We start from the raw sequence: 15,357 nt of genomic DNA on the forward strand, positions 1-15,357 counted from the left end.
AAGGAACTCTGAGTGTCACAGTAAAAGGCAAGATGGAACAGATTGTGTAGCGTAAGTAGTTAGCACTTATTGTAAGGGACCATTCAAGGTAGAGTCACAGGACAAAAAGAGGGAGTTAAACATTGGATTGATAGTTTAATTCAACAATCTGTAAATCACTAACCCCCTCTTTTTGTCCTATGCCTGCAGAGGTGTTAGTGGGCCACTCTACCTTCAGTGGTTACAATATATGCTAACAACTTATGCTAAATAATCTATTCCACCTTGCATTTTGCAATTGATGCTGGGAGTACCTTTCCAGGACCTGAAGAAGAGCACAGAGTAAGCTTGAAAGCTTGTCTCTCTCACCAACAGAAGGTCCAATAAAAGATATTACCTCACACACCTTTTCTCTCTAATATCCTGGGACTGACACTGCTACAGCTACACTGGTTTCAGAGTAACAGCCGTGTTAGTCTGTATTCGCAAAAAGAAAAGGAGTACTTGTGGCACCTTAGAGACTAACCAATCTATTTGAGCATAAGCTTTCGTGAGCTACAGCTCACTTCATCGGATGCATACTGTGGAAACTGCAGAAGACATTATATACACAGAGACCATGAAACAATACCTCCTCCCATCCCACTCTCCTGCTGGTAATAGCTTATCTAAAGTGATCACTCTCCTTACAATGTGTATGATAATCAAGTTGGGCCATTTCCAGCACAAATCCAGGTTTTCTCATCCTCCCCCCCACCCCCACACAAACTCACTCTCCTGCTGGTAATAGCCCATCCAAAGTGACCACTCTCTTTACAATGTGTATGATAATCAAGGAGGGCCATTTCCAGCACAAATCCAGGTTTTCTCACCCCCCACCCCCCCCTCCAAAAACCACACACACAAACTCACTCTCCTGCTGGTAATAGCTTGTCCAAAGTGACCACTCCCCTTACAATGTGTATGAAAATCAAGGTGGGCCATTTGCAGCAGAAATCCAGGTTTTCTCACACACCCCCCAAAAAAAACCCCACCCACACACAAACTCACTCTCCTGCTGATAATAGCTTATCCAAAGAGACCACTCTCCCTACAATGTGCATGATAATCAAGGTGGGCCATTGCCAGCACAAATTCAGGTTTTCTCACCCCCCCACCCCCATACACATACAAACTCACTCTCCTGCTGGTAATAGCTCATCCAAACTGACCACTTTCCTTACAACGTGTATGATTATCAAGGTGGGCCATTTCCAGCATAAATCCAAGTTTAACCAGAACGTCGGGGGGGTTGGGGTAGGAAAAAACAAGGGGAAATAGGCTACCTTGCATAATGACTTAGCCACTCCCAGTCTCTATTTACGCCTGAATTAATAGTATGCAATTTGCAAATGAATTCCAATTCAGCAGTTTCTCGATGGAGTCTGGATTTGAAGTTTTTTTGTTGTAAGGTAGCGACCTTCATGTCTGTAATTGCGTGACCAGAGAGATTGAAGTGTTCTCCGACTGGTTTATGAATGTTATAATTCTTGACATCTGATTTGTGTCCATTTATTCTTTTACATAGAGAATGTCCAGTTTGACCAATGTACATGGCAGAGGCGCATTGCTGGCACATGATGGCATATATCACATTGGTGGATGTGCAGGTGAACGAGCCTCTGATAGTGTGGCTGATGTTATTAGGCCCTATGGCTAAGTCATTATGCAAGGTAGCCTATTTCCCCTTGTTTTTTCCTACCCCCACCCCCAGACGTTCTGGTTAAATTTGAATTTATGCTGGAAATGGCCCACCTTGACAATCATACACATTGTAAGGAGAGTGGTCAGTTTGGATGAGCTATTACCAGCAGGAAAGTGAGTTTGTGTGTGTGGGGGGGTGTGTGTGTGTGTGAGAAAACCTGGATTTGTGCTGGAAATGGTCCACCTTGATTATCATACACATTGTAAAGAGAGTGGTCACTTTGGATGGGCTATTACCAGCAGGAGAGTGAGTTTGTGTGTGTGTGTGGGGGGGGGGGCAGAGGATGAGAAAACCTGGATTTGTGCTGGAAATGGCCCAACTTGATTATCATACACATTGTAAGGAGAGTGATCACTTTAGATAAGCTATTACCAGCAGGAGAGTGGGATGGGAGGAGGTATTGTTTCATGGTCTCTGTGTATATAATGCCTTCTGCAGTTTCCACAGTATGCATCCGATGAAGTGAGCTGTAGCTCACGAAAGCTTATGCTCAAATAAATTGGTTAGTCTCTAAGGTGCCATAAGTACTCCTTTTCTTTTTACAGCTACACTGCATTTTTCAGCTTTGTTTTTTGTCTCGCGTCTTCTTGTATCTTTTCCAAAGCAGCTGTTCTTTCATTGCTTTATCTCTGACTGTAAGGTAGGAATCAGCGATATTGACTACAAGGGTCAAGCTACCTTATTGTTTTACCACTATTAAGCCATACAGGTGAATTATAATTATTTCTATATGTCGCTGTAAGAGTGTGCAGACCTATAAGAATATAGACTGTCACTGCTTTGAGGGGCTTTCTTTAAAGATGTGTAATATTCAGATACTTCAGTGAGAAGTAAAACATTCTTGAATTTTACTTAAACTTGGGCCTTGCCATAAAACTGGGGCCCAATGTGTCATCTATATGTTTTTGCTTACCTTCTTTACCACACATAGAATTCACAGACTGGGAAATAAATCTTCTGTTATCTCAAACACTTATCTCTGTTTGACAAGGAAGACAACACAGCTGGATAAATAAGGATCAAATGTACTGACTTCTCTTGTTTCCTAAATCAGTTTGGTGCAATAGAAAATGCAGAGCTCTGTTAAATGTTTTTTCATACTATTTGTTTTTCACTGGGCATAGAGAATTCTCTTGTGATGAACTTGTGTGAAGACTTCAGAAGCATATCTGTCATGTCACAAAACAAAAAAAGTGAATATGTGACAGAATGGGATCACTGACCTATTTACCAAAAAGCCAAATATATTTTAATATAATTCTTGTGGTATAAATTCACTTGTTTTTCAAACTTTGCCATGTTGGCTATTTGGAGATAGCATTTGTTTGTTGAAATTTATATATTGGAAAGACGTAATGTCAACTGTGTGTGCACACGTGCATGCACACATGCACACGCAAACACAATAAACTTTTATTTCTGTATTTTAAGTAATTTTAATATAAAACATTCATATTGTCTTGTCAAACTGCATGCAATGCACAATGTGTAAGTGTTTCTCTCATGGTTTTGGTTAGAAGTAAAATATTTTCAATATAACAATATAATGTAAAGAGCCCATGTGACTTAGGAGCCTAAACTCATTTTCAAAATGATTTAGGCATTTTTGAAAATTTTACCCATTGTCTTTACCAGTAGTACAACTATTAGCGTATTTGGGGCATAATTAATTAAACTATAATAATATGCAGGGTTTTTGTGTGTGTTTCATGGAGTGCATAGTGTTCTAACAATTCATAAAAGGAAAACTCAAACACAATCTCAATCATCATTAGGGAAGACTTGTAAGTGGAAAGTAATAGCAGCCTTGTGAAACTGATCACATTCAGAAATGGAATAAGCACAGGGCATTTGAAAATTACATAAGGACCCAGTCAGGCAAACAAATACAGTACAAGAATATTTGCTTCTGCGCAGAGTAATTTGGTGCTGGGCAGCAGTAACTATGCTTGAAGTGAAACTGTTGGATTTGGGCTGGTAGGTTTTGGCTTCTACTTTGCTGAAGCATGATAGTAGTAAGAGAACAGAACATTCCCATTAGGTTGTGGTGGCTGAAGCACTTCTTTTGGTCAGGAGTTCAATTCTTCTTTGAATCACCCTTCTGAAGTCACAACAAGGAATTTAAACATAATAGTAGAGTGCACCTGTCTTTAAATGACTGCTCAGTATCTGAGCAATACGTTTCAGTCAAAAAGTTCTCACTAACTTCTCATTAAGATGTTTTGTGTTAAAATGACTACTGGAGAGGGTATGCAGCTCTGACAGAGCTACCATCCCCCTCTGTCAGGTTAAAATAGGTATCTGGTGGGTGCCTACATGGAAGCTGAAGATCCCGTATCCTTTTATGAACAAATAGCCATGGCAAGTTTGATTCATGCAGCTAATTATTATACTACCTCTGAATTATGCCTAAAACTGGGGTTTATAATTTGGATTACTGTGAGGTGATATGAGGAGGTGGGAGGATAGGAAGAGGAAGCAGACCCTAATATATAGTAGCTAGATAGAATATGCCAATAAGAAAACAATGGCACAAACAAGTGAATATAGAACTAATAGTCACATGTAGCTGTTATCCTCTTGAACTATTAATATGCGTAAAGAAAGAACAAATGATTAAAGTATTATTTTGTGATATCTGTTACATGCTTACTTATCTGTTTCAAGATCTTCTTCCTGGCAACTTGGTAATCTTTACCAATGTCTGAGCTTTTCTTTCCATTTTATTTTACAGAAGAAACGGAAACAGAGTACCCAAGATGAAGATGCAATCAGTATCTGCAGCCTTGATGCAAGAGTGAGTAATTTCTTTAGCGGGTTTTTTTTTTTTTTTTTTTTGTCTTGAACTAAAATGCGGATATCCTGTTGTTTCCTGAAACAAAGGTACATTGGCCATTTCAGCTGCAGTCTGTTCATTCATGGCCTGAAATAACTGTAGTTTTGCATACTACTTAAATTTAACGTATATCATTGCCAACTAGACTGAAAATGTCCTGATCCTATAGTGTAATAATTGGAGGATAATAATGTCAGTAGAATAGACTGTTGTTAGAAAGGTTTCAGAGTAACAGCCGTGTTAGTCTGTATTCGCAAAAAGAAAAGGAGTACTTGTGGCACCTTAGAGACTAACCAATTTATTTGAGCATGAGCTTTCGTGAGGTACAGCTCACTTCATCGGATGCATACTGTGGATACAAGCTTATGCTCAGATAAATTGGTTAGTCTCTAAGGTGCCACAAGTACTCCTTTTCTTTTTGTTGTTTCAAAGTGTATAACCTTGGTATTAGTGCAATAGTGAGAGCTAAGTGCATCGTTAGTGAAGACCTGTATTGTGATTGTTCTGTGGAATATTTCTGACATCCAGAAGCCAGCTTTTACATAAAGGATGCAGTTTTTAAATGTGTACAGTTTTTTTGTTCAAATAAGCTGTTTCTAATTGGCTGATTCTCCTCTGTTCTTCCTGTCTCCTCCTTAGGGCTACCCCCAAAAACCCCAACCCCAAAACTGTTTCTGTAAATAAATTTGAGATATCCAGTAGCCTTATTTGGTAACACTGATTTCATTTTTATATAAATGATGATTTTACTGCACTGATCGGTGTCTGCTTACTTTAAAACACTATTTAGCTTCAGGAGCTGAAAGATTCCCATTGACTTCAATGGCTGTTGGATCAGGATTTTAGTGAGGACAAGTACACAATAAATTGAAATGCCTATTATTTTTCATGCAAAGGTTATAATTCTGACATGAGGAGATTCTTACGCTTTAAGAGACATTGTCAGATTAAAAATCACACTTCTCTCTGAAAATAACATTTAATATTTCTGCAACTGAATTAGCGGGAGATTTTTTCCTTTCTCAGTGTGTTTGTTTTGTGTTTTAATCATTTTCAGTGTTTTCTCCTGTACTCATTTAGTCAGTTTCTCCTTTTGCTGCAGATATTTCACACTGTATGGTGAGGAGAAAGTAATTTTAAAAAATAGAAAATTTGGATTGTACCACCACATAACATGACAGGATTTTTCAGGACCAGGTGTGGTGCCTGAAACAACTTTGCATTCACTTTTCTAAATTATGGATTAGCTTTCAAGTTGGTGGTGCCTCTTTACTGTTAATATTCAGTGGCACGTGAGGGCTATACAACTTTTTATCAAATTTCTCACTGTCAGAAATGTGTTTTTGTTCCTTATGAGTATCTGACTAAGAGGCACTCTCATAGACTCACACCCCAGATATATATAAATTCTGTTTATTCAGTAGTTCTCACTTTAGCCAGAACTACAGCTAACGAGAAGGTTTTTTTCATTGTGCCTTTCTGTTGTTTTCAGGCACAGAATGGGCCTAACTGAAAATACATTTATCTGAAACATATTTATATTTCTCCTGGGTACAAGAAAATAATACAATTTATTATTCTAAAATGAGTTATTCCATTATATAAATGCAGCACCCAAAATAATCTATGTCAGATGAATCAAATTTCATGAGTGCTTCATTCTCCCCATGATGTGCCAGCCAATTTGCTTAGAAGGTTATTACACGACCTCACTTTAGCCACAGGTTTCAGAGTAGCAGCCGAGTTAGCTGTAGCTCATGAAAGCTTATGCTCAAATAAATTTATTAGTCTCTAAGGTGCCACAAGTACTCCTTTTCTTTTTACTTTAGCCACAGTTTTTCTCAGGTGGCTAAGATATGTGAGAAATATTACATCTAGGGTTACTCTGAGGTAGACTGGTTGGGGATCTGTATTTCAAGCGATGTCCATTAAGAAAGATATTCAGTTCTTGGGCTGCTGTGGCATTGTAAAGATGTAACACACTTGAAACTGTCTTGGTCACACATGGTTATAAATATCACCGTCTACAAGTATTTGGCCATCTTATACAAGTCAGCGTTGTGGGTGTCTTCAGTGGTACCAAAATCATTTAGATACTGTCCCAAATTGTCAAAGTGATCTTGTTTCCAGAGATTTTTCACTGACACTTGTAAAGTAGCAGGTATATTTATACAAACATGTGTCACCATATGGCTCTGCGTCAGCTTTGCGTCAGGGAAAGTTACTGGATATGAGTTATTTTACTTATACTCAAGAGTAACTTGCACTACTGAAATGGACATTTAGTTAAGTGCTTTTTCAGACAGTAGAAATTGAATTAATGAAGTATTATGCTAAAAATGCCCATTTTAGAGCACCAGCATCTGAAACACAGTAGATCAGGAGCACATTTAGGAGTTATTGGCTTATAAATAGACCTCACTTAAGTCACCTTTAGAAGATAAGCATGTGTGGCTCTTTTGGGATAAATTGTCCCTAGAGGTTTTCATCTGGTGCTGATTTTAGATCTACACATAAGGACCATCTTCAAAAAGAAAAATTTTCAGACTTGCTAACTGTTAGGTATAATTGTCATTTATGTTTGAAAGAACAATTATGTTTAAAAGTGAACATACTGATAATTATCACCTTTTTAATGTAATTTAGGATTTTTACAGAATTTTGTTAGAAGAACGCGATGGGTCAAATTCAACAAGGATGTGTAACTTAGAACTCCTTTCCCTAACTTAGACTTTCTTAGAGTGGCTACAATTTGTTCCAAGGCTGTCTGAGTACAAGAGAGTTTAAGTGTACCTTGCACCCAAAGTTCTGTAAGACAGTGTAATTTAAAATACCCCCCCTCCTCCTTATACTCCCTTAGACATAAACAGTGTAGGTGTAAGTATTTCTAACAGTGTCTAAATTACTGTAGAGTTTGTTGCACATTTTCCAGCCAACGGGTTTCCATTGGAAAATGCTGATTCATTTCATAGATGTATCAATTTCATCAACATTTTCTATGACAAATTATTGAAGTGCTTTTTTGGTATAGTAATAATATATTCAAAATGAAGCACTCTGACCTTGTTAAAATAAAGCATTTTGATAAGGTCATTTTGATACTTCTGAAATAAAATTTTTCAGAAGTTTCATTTTTGTGGGAAATTTCAAAATTTTGACTTTTTGTTCTGATTCAGGATGAAACGAAATTTCAGAATGGAAATTCCAAGTTTTCAACCACTTTAGGTTACCGTAAAATGGCCCTTGACCTGGTCTACGCACATTTTGTAATGGTGAATTCCAGATGTGGAGAGTGACTTCTACTGAAATAAAAATTTGTTCAATTTGCAGTGGGGCTGTAGTTATACCACTATAAAAGTGCTTAGGACACTCTAGTTTATTCTCTTTGCTGTATGGGAATAAACTATACCAATATATAAGCACTTTTATATCATTATAGCTGTGTGCTTGCTAGAGAGGTTTAACTGTAGTTAAAGTAGTACAATTTCTGTGTTTGGGCAAGGCCTTAGTGCTCGGTGATCTAATGTACACAACACATCACCTCTGAATTTGCCAAAGGAGTTTAAATCTAGAAAGAGACTAGAGGAGCAGCTATCCAGCTGTGGTCCATGGATCACTGGTCATTTGCAGAATGCTGGCTGATGAGATGGCTCTTTTTCATTTCTAGTTGCCAAATCCTATTCAAAAATACCTTCACATATTTTCCTAATATTTCTTTCCCATGTAAACAATTGCTATCATTGCCACAGGCACAGTATATAAATGTGAATTGGAGGGAAGGTGGTCCATGTAACTGTAAATGGTTAGGTAGTTGGTCTGTGAGACAACCTCTGCTAAATTGTGGTCCTTGCTATAAAAGTAATTGTGAATTCTTGCTGTAGAGTCTGTTAGTGTAATATATACATTGAAGGTACCTACAGAAAGTCTGAGTTACAATGTAGATTCCTTCTAGACTGTTTCAGATTTGTTTAGACTCACCTCTGGTTTTTGGTCCAGTATTCTAGATGTCACTTAGATCAAGACTGAAGAAGATTTGAAGAATTATATGTGAAAATCCCTTTGAAGGGCCTGATCCACATCTGACTGTTGCTCTTTTTCCTCATGTTCATGAGCATTAAACAATTTATTTAATTCATCCAAATACAAAAAGCGGTAAAGCATCCCCAACCCTAGCTCTTTCGTATAACTTTTGTCTCCATAATTCATAATCATTGGCCTGATCTGGCAAGGTGCAAAGTGCCTCCTGTGAGTATCTTTAATTCCAACTCAAGCCAATGGACTTTGTTGGCACTAGGAAATGGCTTACACCTTTAAGGCTGCAGCTGCACAAGTGCTACCCCTGTTTCATCTAACCCTACTCAGAGAATGGTGCTCACCAGCTCATAGGATTGGAGCATATAATTATAGTGTATAATGGTCATTTAAGGATACTCCTATGTTGAAGGCCTCACTGGATGTTTACGATGCAATGGAATTTTCACTTAGTTTTGTTACCATGTCATATATTTCATAATAAACTCTGGTCAAGTACAGTTTCTTATTCTCAGACTACAAAAGATGGTTACCTGCTGTGTTGAACATGACATAACCATGCAGTTTTTGGTCTTACTGGCAAATGAAAATGCTTTTCAGTGTTATCAGCAGGATGCAGGCTTTCCACATCTGTAGACTTGAAAATTATTTGTAGAGATGCCTTTTTTCAACCCCTTAATGGGATACCTTGTTGGATAAGTTTTCAGGAGTGCATAGGTTTGTAAATGGCTTTCTCAAAGGGTTAAATGAGACATTCTGAAAGTTTCTAAGATTTTTGTTAGCGTTGAGTTAAAGCTTTCTTAACAGTATAATGAAATTGCTTTCTCATTAAGTATTGTAGACTCTCTAAATGTCACTGAATAAGTGGCTGTGAAAAATGTGAACACTTCTTTTTTTAATCCTTTTATGAGTACAAAACAGTTTTCCCAGTGGGGGAGAATTTTAGCTGATTCTAACACTTTATTTCAAAAGGCACTGGTGTTAGAGATGGGCTAATTAAGGGTAGTTGGGGAATGAACCATTTGCACTTAGCTGTACGTACCAAGGTAAAGTTTTGAAAAGAGAGGGCATTTTTCCCCCTTGGATACTACCTGTGAACTAAAAGTTGATGTTTCTTTTTGCCAGTTATCTGACTAGCTTCAGGAACTTTGACTTACCATAATTTTCATCTTGACAATAGTTTTACACTAGATCTTTAACAACATTGCATACCATTGAAGAAACGGTATTTATGTGAATGTACAGTATTTGATATAATTCCCAGAATATCTTCTACTAACAGGTGCTTTGCATGTAGAACAAAAGTAATGTTCTCTTCTTTTTGTGAACAGTATGTGTTTCCAGAATGGCCTTTGTAAATTAAATGTTACTGAAAAGGTGTTGTAACACTGTTAAATAAGACGACACCTGAGGTGTCTGAAGGTGTAATGCCCAATGACAGGATTGTTTTGCTTATGTGCAAAGGATGGGAATGTGGCCCAGTGCTTGGAGTTAATAGATTAAGGCCCTGTCTACACTGGCAAGTTTCTGTGCTGTAAAGCCGCTTTCTGCGCTGTAAATCCCGAGGTGTACACACTGCCAAGCCACTTAGTTCGCAGAAACTGCGCAGTTGCAGCGCTTTAAAAAAACCACCCCAACGAGAGGCATAGAGCTTTTTGCACCGGGGCTACAGCACTGTGGTGCCAGTGTAGACTCTGGGGTCGATTACAGCGCTGCGATTGGCCTCTGGGAGGAGTCCCACAATGCCTGTTCTCGCCTCTCTGGTCATCAGTTTGAACTCTGCTGCCCTACCCTCAGGTGACCAACCATCATTCCCACCCCGTAAATTCCTTTGGAATTTTGAAAGTCCCCTTCCTGTTTGCTCGGTGATACTTGCAGTGCTCTCACATCTTTCCAGGTAGCCATGCCTGCTCCATGCACCAGGCGATCCCCTATTGGAGCAATGCTGAGCTGCTGGACCTAATCAGCATTTGGGGAGAGGAGGCTGTCCAGTCCCAGCTGCACTCCAGGCATAGGAATTATGATACCTATGGATACATTTCATTATGCGTGACAGAAAGAGACCACGACTGGGACACACTGCAATTCAGGGTCAAAGTGAAGGAGCTGCAGAACACTTACCACAAGGCACGGGAGGCAAACCGCTGCGCCCACGCTACGCCTGCTGGTTCTACAAAGAGCTGGACATGATATTTGGCGGTGACCCCACCTCCACTGCAAAGACCATTGTGGATACTTCGGTGGCTTGCGTGCCAGTCAAGTGTGGACCAAGCCAGGAGGAGGAAATCTTGGATGAGGATTTGGAGTGGAAGGGGAACCCAGAGGCATGACTTGGAGGTCACAGAGGCATGCAGCCAGGAGCTCTTTTCTACCCCGGAGGAGGCTAGCCAGTAACAGCAGTTGTATCTTGGCAAAGTGCAATCAGAAGTTGAGACCCCTGGTAAGTGGATTTGATTTTGGAAATTGCTGAAGCAAGTTGTTGGAGGCAGGAGGGTTACAGAAAGCAGGCTTGTCTCCCACCACATGCCTAATCTGAGCATCAGAACAGACTGTTGATTGACTCCTTCACTTCACGGGAATCTGCCTCAGAGATCTTGAGGAAACTCTCATGGAGATACTGGGCAATCCGCTGCTGCAGGTTCTTCGGCAGAGCTCCTTTGTTTCTTGCCACAGGTGAGCTGCATGGGGCCAGGGCGGAAGCCGCAGTCTTGGAGAAGACCCTCCCTTGATTTCCTGCTCACCCTCAGCAGCAAGATATCTTCCGTAATGATTATATCCTGTGGAAAATGTGGGGACAGGAATGATTATCAGGCCACCCCTACAGTGCTGTCTCTCTCAAAGAGCCATGTGCCCTGTGTACAGCAGGATCCAGGAAGAGTGATTTACCCTACCCCTGTGGCTACTCGCCATTTGGGGGGTCTTGTGGCTCATGTGTGCTTGCTTGGGTCAGCCAGTTAGTGACAGGTGTGAGAGTACTGGCTGTGTTTTAAATCACTTAATCAGTGTTCTCTGTGTTGCAAACAATACTGCTTCTGTAAAATGTTGCGTTTAAACGTCACAGAGATGACCGTGGAAGCCCAACCTCCCTCTTTTTTTATCGGCAGCTGAACAGCTGTGCAGAATTAGAAAGCTTCCAATAAGAACTAAGGAGGACTTTCTGCGTGATGTTATGATGCACTCCACTGCTGAGAAACAGGAATTGAAGGAGTGGTGGGACAGTGAGAAGAGGGACCGAAAGGAGAATGCAGCATGCCAGAATGAAGCCACGAAATAGCTCTTAAATGTTATGGAGTGCCAAACAGACACGCTCCAGGTGATACTAGATCTGCAAACCGAGCAGCTTCGCACCTGCCCTCCCCTGCAGCCACTGTTACAAAACTTTCTCATGCTCCCCAGACACCACCAACACATTGTTATGAACCTCCTGGTTCCAGTCTATACCTGTGGCATTCCAGTCCTCCCCCATCACAGTTCAGCACTGCAGACTCTCATCCACTGCACTCAACACCCATCCCTCTGCAGTTTGGCCCTGCTGAAGTACAGTACCCGCTGCATTGTACTGCAAAGGAGAAGGTGGGATATGATCCCTGGACATACACAAACCTTCAGTCATCCCAGGACCCCACCTCCTCCTGGGGCCTTCCCTTCTCCCATCTCATCACTGCTGATGGTTTTTTTTTGTTTGTTTGTTTGACTCCCTCCTCTGGTTGTTGTTCTTTTAAAGAAGAATTGTGTTGGTTTGAAAGTAATCTTTATTCTATTAATTGAAAGCAAACAGAGCCCTGCAAAGCAGCATACAATTATGTTTAACCTTCATATTGTATCGTCTGCACCAATCACAATCACCTCCTATCATTACAAGCACTGCACTCCTGAGCATAGCAACAAATATTCTTCTTCGAGAGCTGTCCCTGTGGGTGCTCCACTTCAGGTCAAGGTGTGTCCCGGCGCCTTCGATCGGAGATTTCTACAGCAGAACCCCTACGGGCTGTGCCTGCCTCTCGAGCGGTCAGTGTTCTAATAGCGCGTGCAAAGCCCGGGCTCCTCAGTTCCTTCCCTACTGTCCCTGGCTAGAGACGGAGTTCAGCAGTGCTCTTTGAGATTAGTTAGTTAGTTGGTTTCTCAGTTTAGTTAGATTGTTTTTAGTCATTAGAGTTACTATTTAGTTAAGATACGTTAACTGTTACATTTATTTCTTTAAAAAACAAACAAAAAAAACCAACCCACCTCTGGGGTTACAGACATGCCTGGTTCTCCAGGCTTCGAGAAATGCGCCTCCTGTAATGAGGCCATTCCCATCTCAGACTGGCATTCACAGTGTGTATGCTGTTTGGGGGAGTCTCATGTACCCCAAAAATGCATCCACTCTGACAAACTGAAAGCGCGGACCCGCAAGGACAGGGAGCCCAGACTTAAAATGCTGCTCTGGAAAACTCTCTCAGACCTGCGTCTGACCCTGGACAGCACACCTCTGTAACACCCTTCAGAGGCAAAGCCAAACCAAAAAAACAGCCAGCTTCCTCCCCACTCAGGAGCCGTTCCTCGGGGAAGAAGTTAAAACTGGCTCTCATATCTCCAGTAACTGCTGCTCCGCGGCTCAGTACCTTTCACTTAAGGTGCGGCACCTCAGGCACCGACCGTGAGTCAGCTGCCCCCATATATGCTACTGAGGCTCAGGGCTTTCAGTTGCCCACCTCTTTCAGCTCTCCCTCGGCCACCTCGATCACTGTGGTGCCAAGAGCTCCTGTGGTGCCGAGATTACAAGCGGCGGCTGCGGCACCATCCTTTGATCATGTGGCGCCACTTTTGCAGTCGACACTCTTGGCACCAAGCCTCCTGGGGTCTCCAGCCTCCCTGACAATGCCTACCTCAGGGGCACCTACTCCGCTGAGCCAGCTTGCACCCCAGGGACACCCTTTGGTGCATCAGCAGATTCCCCAGCAGACTCTGCCTCCGCCAGCTCCACCAGCACCGACTCCTGGTCCGTCAGCTCCACCTCAGTTTTTACAGCCAAAGGAATTAAGGGTGTCCCATGCTCCTGAGCCTCCCCTTCTCGGCACCGGTCTAGCAGCACGCAGTACACAAACCATTGAAAGATGGCACCAAATGTGGACGGAAGCACAGGGATTGCTGGGATGCAAAGGAATGCATCACGGGGCATTTGGTCAAGACCCAGGATGCCCTGCGACCCTCCTCCATCTTCCCACAACTCTTAGCAGCAGAAGAGGAAGAAATGCTTTGTGGGTTAGCTCCCAGAGTGCAATGCTCTGAATACCATGGCAACTGCCACAGGTGTGAACACATTATTGCGCAGGCCACTGACTGCGTGAACACACAACAGCAGTTTCCCTTTACCGCTCTCTGAGCAGCACTGTAACTCCCAGTGCTGTAACTCTGCGAGTGTAGACATGCTCTTTGTTTCTGTTCCCAGTCCTGCCAATGACTGTGGGTAGGTCACGTAACCTCTTTGTGATACAGTTTTCTCCATCTGTAAAATGAGGACAATTCTGTATCTCAGACAAGTGGTGTGAACAGTCATTATGAATAGAGAGCTCTAAGATCCTCCATGTAAGACTCCATAGAAGTACAAAGTATTATTAATTGTTATTCAAGTGGTTGGGAGTTAAGAGCCTGGGGAAAAGGAGGTAGGAAAGGAGAATGAGGGATTGGAAACAGTGAAGCCCCAGGAGTTGTTAGATGTTTATACACTGAAAAAAGATCATTGTACTTTTTCCCGCAAATCAGCCTTCTTTCACATAGGTTGTAGGACTGTATAAAAATATGCTATTTTGCTAACTCATCTTGGTAGTCAGTGGCATTGCTGGTTCACCATAGTGACATCTATCTCACACTGGAGCCGCTCTTGACCAATTTCTCATTGATTGCTCCCTCGTTTCTGCAGTTGTGAGGGAGTTGGCTGCTCTCAAACAAGAATTTTATGCATAAAGATATTCTGGGACCCTGTTTGCTGGCTCATGATTGGTGCTACCATTGACTATTTTATTCAGAACTTTTCAGTGTGCAGTTGTGGAGAAAATCTGTGTGTTCCTTCAGTGCCATTTTAACCTGTTGTGTACCCTCATTCCTCAGCCACCATTAATTAGCCCACCATTAATGTCATTGACTTTTTAAATAAAAAAGTGTGTTTTTGGAGACAGCTGAAACTCTCCCCTATTGGGAATAGGCTTTCATGTTTATGAAAGGATTTAAAAACAAGTCTCTGTAACAAGGCTGGCCTAAGACTGCAGATCAGTATTTGTGAATCTTTTCAAGTTCTGAACCGATGTTCAGTTCAATAATATTCATACACCCTTGTTGTTTGCTATTTGCAGACATTCATGCAAAGACATTTTGTTCACACTGAGCTTTGGTGAGTGGCTTTGCATCAGTAGCCACATTTGTATATCAACAAGAATATTGCTGCACAAACGAGATTTTTTTGTTTCTTGCTATTTGGTGTCTATTTATTCTCTGATATTTTAAATAAATAAATAATTTAAAAAAAGCTTCTGTTATCCAGCCAGGGAGCAGTAAAATTCCAGGTGACTTAAAGTAGGTGAAGTTCCCACTCTCCCCTGAACAAAGGATACATATACCACAGAGAGACAAAACCCGTTTTGTGCGGTTAGGCTTTATTGCTAACTTAAAAAATAACCCTAAAACATAAACTTCAGCCTGAATTTTCTCTCCAAGACTGGCTGTTCTAGTTTTCCATACAGGACCTCTCTGTCACAGACCCTAGTTTTCTGTTCCTTTTCTAACTGAA

At 41.2% G+C, this 15,357-nt stretch overlaps 1 protein-coding gene across 1 annotated transcript in view; it reads left to right on the forward strand.

Annotated features, from left to right (window-relative positions):
- ARHGEF3 (Rho guanine nucleotide exchange factor 3) overlaps window positions 1-15,357 on the forward strand; it is a 312,788-nt gene that overhangs the window by 136,404 nt on the left and 161,027 nt on the right. The window contains exon 4 of the mRNA XM_073351503.1: window positions 4,458-4,520. Coding sequence (XP_073207604.1) covers window positions 4,458-4,520 — 63 coding nt within the window. The remainder of the gene's footprint in view (window positions 1-4,457; window positions 4,521-15,357) is intronic.

This window comes from Lepidochelys kempii, chromosome 7 (assembly GCF_965140265.1).
Source record: "Lepidochelys kempii isolate rLepKem1 chromosome 7, rLepKem1.hap2, whole genome shotgun sequence".
Lineage (NCBI taxonomy): Eukaryota > Metazoa > Chordata > Testudines > Cheloniidae > Lepidochelys > Lepidochelys kempii.